This window comes from Megalops cyprinoides, chromosome 2, assembly GCF_013368585.1.
Source record: "Megalops cyprinoides isolate fMegCyp1 chromosome 2, fMegCyp1.pri, whole genome shotgun sequence".
Lineage (NCBI taxonomy): Eukaryota > Metazoa > Chordata > Actinopteri > Elopiformes > Megalopidae > Megalops > Megalops cyprinoides.
Genome location: NC_050584.1, coordinates 66,214,016 through 66,226,970, shown reverse-complemented (window position 1 = coordinate 66,226,970; position 12,955 = coordinate 66,214,016). Strand labels below are relative to the sequence as shown.

General features: G+C 50.7%; 1 protein-coding gene across 3 annotated transcripts in view; it reads left to right on the top strand.

Annotated features, from left to right (window-relative positions):
• sh3kbp1 (SH3-domain kinase binding protein 1) overlaps nt 1–12,955 on the top strand; it is a 79,715-nt gene that overhangs the window by 43,767 nt on the left and 22,993 nt on the right. For all 3 annotated transcript variants that reach the window (XM_036521821.1, XM_036521820.1, XM_036521819.1), the window contains exons 3-5: nt 4,348–4,480; nt 11,546–11,652; nt 12,839–12,955. The exon at nt 12,839–12,955 is cut by the window's right edge and continues 16 nt beyond it. In XM_036521821.1, coding sequence (XP_036377714.1) covers nt 4,348–4,480; nt 11,546–11,652; nt 12,839–12,955 — 357 coding nt within the window. The remainder of the gene's footprint in view (nt 1–4,347; nt 4,481–11,545; nt 11,653–12,838) is intronic.

The following is a 12,955-nucleotide window of genomic DNA, read 5'->3' as shown; positions in this document are numbered from 1 at the left end:
CCGCATCCGATTGGCTTAGTCCGTCACTGTTTCGACTCCTCCTTTGACTGGTCTGTTTTTCATGCCGGTTGAGCTCAGGTGTTGGATGCGTTTTGTGGCCCTGGGGAGGTGTCTGGTCTGTCAGTCATTCTGTTCAGAAGTGCTGAGTCACCCCCCTGCATGCGCTGTCTCTCGCTCTGAGCTGTGCGTCTGTGGAAACGGTGGCGGGCCCTCTCTCCTCCTCATCCTCCTCGGCGCTCACGCTCAGAGGCTCCACCTAGAGGGCGTCCTGGGGGGTCACCTGTCCCCCCCGCTGCTCACCTGCTGCTTCCTGGCCCCCGGGGAGACACTCGATCTGCTGCCATGGAAACCGCAGCATGCTGCAGGCGGACTGCGCGGCTGGCAGGGTCACTGTGTCATGCGAGACACCGGGCGGGGCCGGAGGGGGGTGGTGGTGCGGGGCCGGGGGGCCTGTGGGGTTTCAGTAGCAGCAGCGCACCCCCCTGCTGTGGCCTGGTGTGGGGGTACGGTCTCAACCGCAGGCTGTGGAGGTGTGTCTGCCCCAGACTGAGACAGAATTAGGAGCCTCCGGCAGAGTCCTGTCTCTGAGCTGAGGAGCGGGGAGAGGGGTGAATCAGTGTGGGAATGGGGCTGTTTTAGGGAAGGGCTCTGGGGACATGGTGAGGGAGGGAGGGAGGCCGTCTGCTGGAATGAGATACAAAGAGCACAAGGGCGCCTGACTGCTGTTACTGACAAGGCCGCAGCTGTGTGTGTGTGTGTGTGTGTGTGTCTGTGTGTTGACTGAAATCCCAGAAGCCATGGCCCGCTGTCTAAAGGCGCTGGTCTTTTCACAGTAGTACGCTGCTGTTCTCCCATTCAGAGATGCAGCCATGGAGTAATATAATAATACTACAGCCATGAGAGAGAGTGAGGGAGGAGAGGAGAGGAGAGGAGGGGAGAGGGGAGGAGAGGAGAGGAGAGGAGAGGAGGGGAGGAGGGGAGGAGAGGAGAGGGAGAGACTGACACACTGCGCTCCACAGCTGCGCCTCTGACTCCCTAACCCTCTCCATCTGCTCCTCCTGGAGCTCTCCTCACAGCACACTGACTCATACGCTCACACTCACATTCACTCACACTCTCTCACATCTACTCTCACGCTAACTCACACTCTCTCACATCTACTCTCACGCTAACTCACACTCACATTCACTCACACTCTCATGCTAACTCACACTCTCACACTCACATTCACTCACACTCTCTCACATCTACTCTCACACTGACTCATACGCTCACACACACACTCACTCACACTCTCTCACATCTACTCTCACGCTAACTCACACTCACTCACACATCTACTCTCACCCTAACTCACACTCTCTCACATTCACTTTCACTCCCTGATACATACTCACACTCATACTCCCAGATGTGTTGGGGTGATTATATCAGGGTGTATAGATACCCGGGTGTGTTGGGGTGAATATATCAGGGTGTATAGATACCCGGGTGTGTTGGTGTGAATATATCAGGGTGTATAGATACCCGTGTGTGTTGGGGTGATTATATCAGTGTGTATAGATACCCGTGTGTGTTGGGGTGAATATATCAGGGTGTATAGATACCTTTGTGTATTGGGGTGAATATATCAGGGTGTATAGATACCCGTGTGTGTTGGGGTGATTATATCAGGGTGTATAGGTACCCGGGTGTGTTGGGGTGAATATATCAGGGAGCATAGATACCCGGGAGGGTTGGGGTGATTATATCAGGGTGTGTGTAGATGACAGAAGTGTGGGCTCTTTGTGTCAGTGAGCAGCAGATACACCCCCAGCCCTGTGGGTAGTGTAGGATAAGGGAAACTGGGGTGAGTATTTCAGGGAGGTGGAGATGTGGGTTCGTCCAGGTGGGTGTGTAGGTGTGCTTTCCGCCCTGGGGGACTCACGTACATTACATTACATTATTGGCATTTGGCAGATGCTCTTATCCAGAGCCACTTACATTGGTTAGTTTTTTTTAACAATGTTATCCATTTATCCAGCTGGATATTTACTGAGGCGATTCTGGGTTATGTACCTTGCCCAAGGGTACAGCAGCAGTGCCCCAGTGGGGAATCGAACCGGCAACCTTTTGGTTATGAGTCCTGCCCCTTAACCACCATGCTACACCCACGCACAGATGGGGGCTATGTCTGCAGCTGTAAAGAGGCCATGCTGGTATAGAGCCACTGGAGGTCAGGGCTGCGGGGGAAAGGTTTTCTGCTAAGCCTGGCTGTAATGTGTGCTAAAGTGCAGCTGAGGAGAGATAGCCTTTCTTAGCAGATAGGGAACCATCTGGGACGGGTGTTAGCTCGCTGACTGACCTCAGGTCAGCTGGGATGGCCAGTAGTAAGCCTGCTCGTGCTTAATCTGTTGGGTGAGCGCTGAGCTGGGGTCAGCGGCATTTCACAGATCCTCTCATATCAGAACAAACCTCCTGCTGTCATGAGGCTTAGCCTTACCTGGGGTAAGGTGAGGAGGTAAAGCATCTCTCTCTCCCTCCCTCTCTCTGTCTCTCCCTCTCTCTCTCTCTCTCTCTCTCTCTCTCTCTGTCTCTCTCTCTCTCTCTCTGTCTCTTTCTCTGTCTCTGTCTCTGTCTCTCTCTCCCTCTCTCTCTCTCTCTCTCTCTCTCCCTCTCTCTCTGTCTCTCTCTCTCTCTCTCTCTCTCTCTCTCTCTCTCTCTCTCTCTCCTTCCCTCTCTCTCTCTCTGTTCCCCTCGCCACTGTCTCTGTAGGCAGGGAGAGGGAGGGGAGAGAGTGAAGTGTGTATTGTCATTTTTTGCTGAGAAATGCACTGATAAGCCTCTGGAATCTGCACACAGACAGACAGTCATGAGGCAGGAATGATATTCAGTGAAGTTCATTACTAAAGTGCTCTCCGCGTCCAGAAATCTCTAGACTCTGCACATTTCAGGCTCTGGAGAAGTGTGTCTGTGTGTGTGTGTGTGTGTGTGTGTGTGTGTGTGTGTGTGTGTGTGTGATTCTTGTGTATGTGAGTGTAATGCCTGTATATAGTGTTTGTGTAATTCTTGTGAATGGTGTATGCATGATTATTTTATACGTATGTGTGAACTGTAACCTATGTAAGTCGCTTTGGATAAAAGCGTCTGCCAAATGAATAAATGTAAATGTGTGTGTGTGTGTGTGTGTGTGTGTGTGTGTGTATGTGAGAGAGGGATTCTTGTATGTGTGTGATTCTTGTGTATGATATGTGTGTGTACATGGTGTGTGTGCATGGTGTGTGTGCGTGAGTGCGTGTGTGTGTGTATGTGTGTGTCTCTGTGTGTGAGCATTACGTAACAGTGGCATTATCCTTGTGCTTTTGGAGGAGAGGCCATGCAGAATGGATGAGGTTAAAGCTGTCCTCTCTCTAATGCATGTGCAGGTTAATGGAGAGCTGCCATATCTCTGAGTCGGGGGAGGGGAGGGGGGGTGATGGTGAATATTTCATATGGTATCTGTTATTGCTGTTGCCTACAGTCCCGTCAGCTGGAGAAATGCCTGTTACTCTACACTCTGCTACCCTGACAAAACTGCTTACGCTTCTCACCTTAACTCTTCTGTTACAAACACACCTACACCTCACTCACCTGCACCCCTCTGTTACACAGACACACTCCACAGCGTGTGTTTCCTGCAGTGTGTGTGGACAGACAGTGTGTTTCCTGTAGTGTGTGTGGACAGTGTGTTTCCTGCAGTGTGTGGACAGTGTGTGTTTCCTGCAGTGTGTGGACAGTGTGTTTCCTGCAGTGTGTGGACAGTGTGTTTCCTGCAGTGTGTGGACAGTGTGTTTCCTGCAGTGTGTGGACAGTGTGTTTCCTGCAGTGTGTGGACAGTGTGTGTTTCCTGCAGTGTGTGGACAGCGTGCGTTTCCCGCAGTGTGTGGACAGTGTGTGTTTCCTGCAGTGTGTGGACAGCGTGCGTTTCCTGCAGTGTGTGGACAGTGTGTTTCCCGCAGTGTGTGGACAGTGTGTGTTTCCTGCAGTGTGTGGACAGTGTGTTTCCTGCAGTGTGTGGACAGTGTGTATTTCCTGCAGTGTGTGGACAGTGTGTTTCCTGCAGTGTGTGGACAGTGTGTTTCCTGCAGTGTGTGGACAGTGTGTGTTTCCTGCAGTGTGTGGACAGTGTGTGTTTCCTGCAGTGTGTGGACAGTGTGTTTCCTGCAGTGTGTGGACAGTGTGTTTCCTGCAGTGTGTGGACAGTGTGTGTTTCCTGCAGTGTGTGGACAGTGTGTTTCCCGCAGTGTCTGTGGAAGCTACACTGTCAGTAACAGTTGCCCTCGGTGGTTTGGCTGACTCGTATGTGCTGCTTCCTGTCTCCCCCTGCAGGAAATCAGGAAAGAGGTGAAGAAGGACCCCGCCCAGACGGCCCAGGCCACCCAGACCGGCGGCTCCAAGACGGACCTCTCAAACGGCAGCGCCAGCCCCGGGTCTGAGTCCAGCCTCCGGCCCGCCAAGAAAGGTAGGCAAGATCATGCCCCTCTCCAACAAGAGCTCTGAATCCAACACGCACACACACACACATACACACACACTCACAGTCTGTCACATGCTTAAAGGCTGTGGTGAGGTGCCTAGCTCAAACACAGGTCCTATTTACCAGAAATTGGGGTCAAGGGTGATTATTATGGTATGTTTGATTTGCAGACATTCTTATCCAGAGAGAGACTTACAAGGTTACCATGGCAACAGACGTGTCTGACCAACCACAAAACACGTCAGTGATAAAACGGAGTCAGAGGCTTAAGAGCATGCAATGCTAATAATTTAAGTGTAAATAGCGACCATAAAAGGAAAAAGATCTCATATCACAGCACAGGCCTGCTATACTATCTGAGACACACACACACTCACACAGACACAGACACACACACTCGCACTCACACACATACACTCACATACACATACACAGACACATAGACACACACACACACACTCACACAGATACACATGCACACACACACACTCACACAGACACTCACACGCACAATCACACACACACACACTCATATGCACATACACAGACACACAGACACACTCACACAGATGCGCACACACACATACGCACACACAGATACACATGCACATACACACACACAGACACAGACACACAGACAGAAACACACGCACACACAGATACACATGCACACTCACAAAGGCACACACACACGCAGTCACACACACAGTCACACGCACATACACAGACACAGATACACACACACACACATACGCACAGACACACATGCACACATACACACACATTAAATGAGGCAGAGGTACTTAAAGCCTTGTGTTTCTTTAATGGCAGCCTGATGTACTGTGCTTTTCAGAGCACCTTCAACTCCACACCACAGCAAAGGGGAAAGCCCTGAGAGACCAGCATGAAACACACAGTTCCCTCTAACCTCATTCCTACTCCACACCCCCCCCCCTCCTCCCTGACCCCCCCAACGCTGATCTGAGAGTAATTAAGCCATTCTCTTAATAAGGCGATCAGAACAGCTCCAGGGAGGACACCTTCAGGGTTTTACACTGAATTCTTCAGATGTATGCACCAAATGGGACTCTGCATTATGGTTTTGTGTGTGTGTGTGTGTGTGTGTGTGTGTGTGTGTGTGTGTGTGTGTGTGAAAATTATTCTGGCATGGTAAAACTGCTGCGTAAGACTCAGATATGCATTGTGTTGGCTGATACAGGCTGAGTCTTAGTGTCATTGCATTTCATTGGCAAATATAGACTGAGTTTTAGTACTGCTGCCTTTAACTGGCTGATACAGCCTGAGCATTAGTGCAGATTACTGACACCTCTCTGTGGCCAATATACATATGATTGACACCTGTCGGTCACCGTATGGGACAGATGTGCCAATGTGAAGATTTGGGTTCCCTCTTTTGGTCTCTCCTGCTCTTTCTCATTGCATTGACACACACACACACACACACACACACACACACACGCCCTGCATCAGCTCCCCTTGGCTCAGTTCGGCTCCCTCGTGATGCAGTCTCTAGCAGCAGAAATTCTGTGTGAGCAGGAAGTTTCTGTTCCCGAGACTCAGATTTTCCACAGACATGCAGAGCAGAAACCCGCTGCTGATCCCAGGTCAGTTCCAGACACCGATCCTACTTCTGTGGATCCATGAGATTTATTGTCCTTCCACCAAACAGGCATCTTTTCAAAAGGAGGAGGTAAAGGTGCTGTTAATGGTGTGTGGCGCGGTGGGGAAAGGGAGACATCTAGTGGCTGAGGGAGGTATTGAAGGAAACGCAGCAGTGCGGGAAAGTTGGAACGCTCTCTGATCAGGGCTGCCTTTGAGTGTGGAACGACCTGTGGCACCTCTGGCAGAACTGCAGTGACCTCAGCAGAAGCAGACCGTGTTCACGATCAGGTGCCAAGGCTGCATGGAGAGAGTGCTCCTTACACAGAGGAAAGAGAAGGAATCCACAAAAGAAGAGAGCACAAGTACACACACACACACACGCACACACACGCACGCGCGCACACGCATGCACACGCACACACACGCACGCGCACATATGCACACACACACACACACACACACACACACACACATATACTCATACACACACACGCACGCACACACATCTGGAGTCTCCCAGAACTCTTCAGTGCAGGTGTCAGCTGTCAGAGGTGAGTGTGTGCAGCTGTTGGGACTCTAGTGAAGGTCTGTTTCTGATTGGCTGAGTGAGTGTTGGACGGAGGCTGGAGGCTGCAGTCAGAGCTGGAGGAGATTATCTCCTCTGTCGACTGCGGATACATCCAGTAGTTTGCGTCTAAGAGCAGGTTATGCTTCAGCCAGTGAAGAGTCATGTGACCATTCAGCATTGCCAGCATGGTGGGTTTTTTTTTTCCCCAAAAGTGCACAGAATTTTGCAACATCCTGGTGATGTTTTCTCTCACAGGTCAGTAGAGTTCATTTTGCATATACATAAGCAAGTGGAAAAGTCAAACTCATGTGAGCTGTATGCCTTTCTCATGCCAGAGGCAAATAAACTGCTTCCTCCTCTGTATGGCTTCCAGCCCTGCCCCCAGCAACTTCTGACCAATCAGAGTGGCGTTTGGAGAGCGTTCTGTTGGTGGAATGTTCCGTATAGCTGGCAGGTAGAACATTCCCCTCTGTGTCTCTTACACGGGCAGAGACTGCCAGCCCGCTGTGCAGTGCGGCCCCTCGCTGTCGCGGCTTCCGCTCATGAATCTGTTTTTACGTTCATTTCCACCTCACTGTCTCTCCAGCTCTGAACAGGGTGGAATTTCATGACTGATCACGTTCAGCGCATTTTACGCTGGGCCTGTGCGTTTCAAAGATGACCAGCGTAAGAATGAACAAGGGGAAGGCGGGTAGATTCTTAGATTTTAAAATCGTAATGAAAAAAGCGTTACTTACTGTCACTGCTCTGTCCGTATAAAGTGTTAACACGCATTAGATCAGCAGCTGCATTTCCCGTTTCCTAAGCATTTCCCGTTTCCTTTTTCCTGTTCATTTCCTGTTAGCTGAGTATTTTATCTTTATTGCTCACATGGCTGGAATCTGGCTGTGTGATATCACGGCGTGGTCTGTGTGGCCCTCCTTGTAGTTAACAAAGTATGTGTGTCTGTTGCTGTCTGTGAGTCTGTAAGTCCCAAATGACATGTGAAAATGAGTGACAGGTCAGCCACAGCATTGGTGCTTCCCCCCACCCTCAGGAAAACCGTTATGGAAGTGCATCGATCAGTCCCTGTGTGAGGAGGATTTTTGTTGTTTCTGCCCATGTGGCCGACAGCTGGCCGCCTTTTTTTTTTTTGTTTTCTTTGTTTTTTTTGGGAACAGCTTTTCATTGTTGTTCAGATTTTTTTTTTTCAAATGGTGGAAGATAATAATAGGTCATAACAAAAAAGGAAATGAAAGGTCATACAGAGATGTGGAACAAATTGCATCAGTTATGTAGATAGTAAATATGTAATGCTTATTTAATCTCAGCATGTGTGTTATAAATGCACGGGCATGTTAGCGCATATGAAAGCAGAGCGATGCACACGGAGGCCTTTCCCACAAAGTTCACACATAAACACATAAACACCCCTCTGCTTTTGAGTTTCTGCACATCTTACAACCTTTCACGATATGAAACCAGACTCCACATCCCCCAACCGCACACACACGCACACACATACACACACGCACACACACGCACACACATACACATGCGTGCACACACACACGCACGCACATCCACAGTTATCCACAGTTAAATATCTTCCCGTAAAGATCACGCTACACGCGGATCGCTGTGGATGAGGCTGCGTGCTGAGGGAACGCAGTGTGGCAAAGCAGTTGTTTTCTCTCTCTTCTGTTGGAGTTGTTTGTTTCTGCTGGTGTGGGCAGAGCGTAGCTGTGTGTGTGAGAAGCCTGTGGGTAGGAGTGTAATTGCAGGGTAGGAAAGCACGTCTGAGACACGGAGCTGAAACCGACACGCTGTGTGCACGCTCTGAGCGCGCTCGGAGCGCTGCAGAGGTGCGTAGGAGCCAGCCTGCAGCGCGGGGTGAGCCGCTGCGGCTCGCTGCTTACGCAAACGGAAAGAGCGAGCGCCCAGCCTCCAGCAGGCTGAACGCTAGCAGGAAGGAGCTGATCTGAGCGCAGTGGGAGTGTCTCAGTCACTGATCTGAGCGCAGTGGGAGTGTCTCAGTCACTGATCTGAGTGCAGTGGGAGTGTCTGAGCCGCTGATCTGAGCGCAGTGGGAGTGTCTGAGCCGCTGATCTGAGCGCAGTGGGAGTGTCTCAGTCACTGATCTGAGCGCAGTGGGAGTGTCTGAGCCACTGATCTGAGCGCAGTGGGAGTGTCTGAGCTGCTGATCTGAGCGCAGTGGGAGTGTCTGAGTCGCTGATCTGAGTGCAGTGGGAGGGTCTGCACAGGCTGATCTAAGTGCAGTGGGAGGGTCTGCACAGGCTGATCTGAGTGCAGTGGGAGTGTCTGAGCCGCTGATCTGAGCACAGTGGGAGTGTCTCAGTCACTGATCTGAGTGCAGTGGGAGTATCTGCTCTGTCAGCAGGCCCCAGAGAATGGAGACTGAAGGCTGGGCTGGGAGAGAGCAATGAAGTGATGAAGACTGCATGTTGTTAGAGAGGCGTCTCTTTGTAGGGCTGACAAGAATCAGATCACATTGCTCTCCCTGCCTCTCTGTGATCATGAGCGGATCCTCTGCGCTGACCTGAGAGGGAGATTCTCAACGTTTGAGAGAGCCACCATGCTCACTGTCTGAAGGGATAAATCTCTGTTTCTCTGGCTGTTCAACCTCAGCCGTGTGACTGTGTTCCTGTTTGTGACTGTGTTCCTGTATTTAAGTGAGTCTGTCAGGGCTCAGGCAAGGACACGAGAGCTTCAGGTTTCCGAGGGGCTTTGTTGATAGCGTCAGGAGAAATTGCAAAACCAGAACAGGCAGTGTCGGTAACAGGCAGGCAGTCCGTGGGCAAAACCGGGGTCGAAAACAGGAACAGGCAGGGTCAGGAACCAGGCAGGCAATCAGGTAATCAGAGCAAGGCGGCGAGCAGGAACAAGGTCGAGTTTCAGGCAGGATCGTTAACGGTAGGACTTACAGGTAGAACCACAGCAGGGACGAAACAGGCACGAAACGCTGCCACGAACTAGCAACAGGACAGAGACACGCAGGGTAGATATAGGGCAGGGCTGACGAGGGGATGGGAAGCAGGTGTGCAGGCAGGCAGGTGGTGGCGATCTGGCAATCAGGAGGGCGGAGACCAGGCGGAGAGCGGGGCAGGGCTGGAACACAAGGAAAACAAAAGTACATGGACCGCATAGACAGACGGGGGGAAAACCACAGTAACAACAACAACAGCAGCTAGGGGGCAGGAGCACTGACAGCGTCTGTGTGAGTCCTCTCGACGAGTGGCTGTGTGTGTGTGAGTGAGTGTGTGTTTCTCTGTGTGAGGTGTAATGGGGGTGTGTGAGTCACTGTATTTCTCTGTGTGAGGTGTAATGGGGGTGTGTGAGTGACTGTGTGTTTCTCTGTGTGAGGTGTAATGGGGGTGTGTGAGTGACTGTGTGTTTCTCTGTGTGAGGTGTAATGGGGGTGTGTGAGTGACTGTGTGTTTCTCTGTGTGAGGTGTAATGGGGGTGTGTGAGTGACTGTGTGTTTCTCTGTGTGAGGTGTAATGGGGGTGTGTGAGTCACTGTGTTTCTCTGTGTGAGGTGTAATGGGGGTGTGTGAGTGACTGTGTGTTTCTCTGTGTGAGGTGTAATGGGGGTGTGTGAGTGACTGTGTGTTTCTCTGTGTGAGGTGTAATGGGGGTGTGTGAGTGACTGTGTGTTTCTCTGTGTGAGGTGTAATGGGGGTGTGTGAGTGACTGTGTGTTTCTCTGTGTGAGGTGTAATGGGGGTGTGTGAGTCACTGTGTTTCTCTGTGTGAGGTGTAATGGGGGTGTGTGAGTCACTGTGTGTTTCTCTGTGTGAGGTGTAATGGGGATGTGTGAGTCACTGTGTTTCTCAGTGTGAGGTGTAATGGGTGTGTGTGAGTCACTGTGTTTCTTTGTGTGAGGTGTAATGGGGGTGTGTGAGTGACTGTTTCTCTGTGTGAGGTGTAATGGGTGTGTGTGAGTCACTGTGTTTCTTTGTGTGAGGTGTAATGGGGGGTGTGTGAGTCACTGTGTTTCTTTGTGTGAGGTGTAATGGGGGTGTGTGAGTCACTGTGTTTCTCTGTGTGAGGTGTAATGGGGGTGTGTGAGTGACTGTGTTTCTCTGTGTGAGGTGTAAGTGGGGGTGTGTGAGTGACTGTGTGTTTCTCTGTGTGAGGTGTAATGGGTGTGTGTGAGTCACTGTGTTTCTCTGTGTGAGGTGTAATGGGGGTGTGTGAGTGACTGTGTGTTTCTCTGCGTGTGAGGTGTAATGGGGGTGTGTGAGTCACTGTGTGTTTCTCTGTGTGAGGTGTAAGTGGGGGTGTGTGTGAGTGACTGTGTGTTTCTCTGTGTGAGGTGTAATGGGTGTGTGTGAGTCACTGTGTTTCTTTGTGTGAGGTGTAATGGGGGTGTGTGAGTCACTGTGTTTCTTTGTGTGAGGTGTAATGGGGGTGTGTGAGTCACTGTGTTTCTCTGTGTGAGGTGCAATGGGGGTGTGTGAGTCACTGTGTTTCTTTGTGTGAGGTGTAATGGGGGTGTGTGAGTGACTGTGTGTTTCTCTGTGTGAGGTGTAATGGGGGTGTGTGAGTGACTGTGTGTTTCTCTGTGTGAGGTGTAATGGGTGTGTGTGAGTCACTGTGTTTCTTTGTGTGAGGTGTAAGTGGGGGTGTGTGAGTGACTGTGTGTTTCTCTGTGTGAGGTGTAATGGGGGTGTGTGAGTGACTGTGTGTTTCTCTGTGTGAGGTGTAAGTGGGGGTGTGTGAGTGACTGTGTGTTTCTCTGTGTGAGGTGTAATGGGGGTGTGTGAGTCACTGTGTTTCTCTGTGTGAGGTGTAATGGGGGTGTGTGAGTCACTGTGTTTCTCTGTGTGAGGTGTAATGGGGGTCTCTCTCTCCTCAGGTGAAGCCATCAGAAAGCGGCGATGTCGAGCAGCGTTCAGCTATATTCCGCAGAACGAGGACGAGCTGGAGCTGAAGATCGGGGACATCATCGAGATCCTTTCAGAGGTGAGGCCGTGTGCTCAGGTGCGCTCAGGTGTGCTCAGGTGCGCTCAGGTGTGCTCAGGTGTGCTCAGGTGCGCTCAGGTGCGCTCAGGTGTGCTCAGGTGCGCTCAGGTGCGCTCAGGTGCGCTCAGGTGTGTTCATGTGAGACGTGCACAGGTGTGTGAAAGTTATTGGTTTGTGTGTGAGGTGTGTGTGTGTGTGTGTGTGTGTGTGTGTGTGTGTGAGAGAGTTTTTGTGTATTTGTACATATGTGAAAGGTATATGTGTGTGTGAATGTGTGCAGGTGTGTTTACAGGTACGTCATAGGTATATTTAGGTATATATATGTGTGTGTGCATATGTGTGTACATAGGGTGTATCATAGGTATGGCTATGTGTGTGTTTATGTGTATGGGTGTTTCACGGGTATGCAATTATATGTGTGTATGTGCTTGTGTGTGTATAGGTGTCTCACAGGTACGTGTGCATACATTTGTGTACAGGTATCTCATAGGTATGTGTATGTACAGGTGTCTCGCAGATGCATGTGTGTGCATGTGTGTGTGTGTGTGCATGTGTGCGTGCATGTGTCTGTGTGTTTATACAGGTGTGTCACAGGTATGTGTGTGTGTGTATGTACGTATGTCTCACAGGAACGTGTGTGTGTGTGTGTGTGTGTGTGTGTGTGTGTGTGCACGCACGTGTGTCCAGGTGTCTCACAGGTGTGTGTGTGTGTGTGTGTGTACAAGTGTCTCACAGGTACGTGTGTGCGTGTGTGCGTGTGTGTGTGTGTGTCTGTGTCTGTGTGTGTTCATACAGGTGTTTCACAGGTATTTGTGTTTGTGTGTGTGTTCATACAGGTGTTTCACAGGTATGTGTGTTTGTGTGTTTGTGTGTGTGTGTGTGTGTGTGTGTGTGCCTGTGTGTGTTCATACAGTTGTCTCACAGGTACGTGTGTGTGTGTGTGCGTGTGCGTGTGTGCGCGTGTGTGTGTGTGTGTCTGTGTCTGTGTGTGTTCATACAGGTGTTTCACAGGTATATGTGTTTGTGTGTGTGTGTGTGTGTGCCTGTGTGTGTTCATACAGGTGTTTCACAGGTATTTGTGTTTGTGTGTGTGTTCATACAGGTGTTTCACAGGTATGTGTGTTTGTGTGTGCATGTGTGTGTTTATACACAAGCTTCACAGGTACATGTGTTTGTGTGTGTACAGGTGGAGGAGGGCTGGTGGGAGGGCTCTCTCAATGGGAAAAGGGGAGTGTTTCCCTCCAACTTCACCAAGGAGCTGCTGGGAGATCCGGGGGACTCGCTCACACCCCAGGATGAAGTC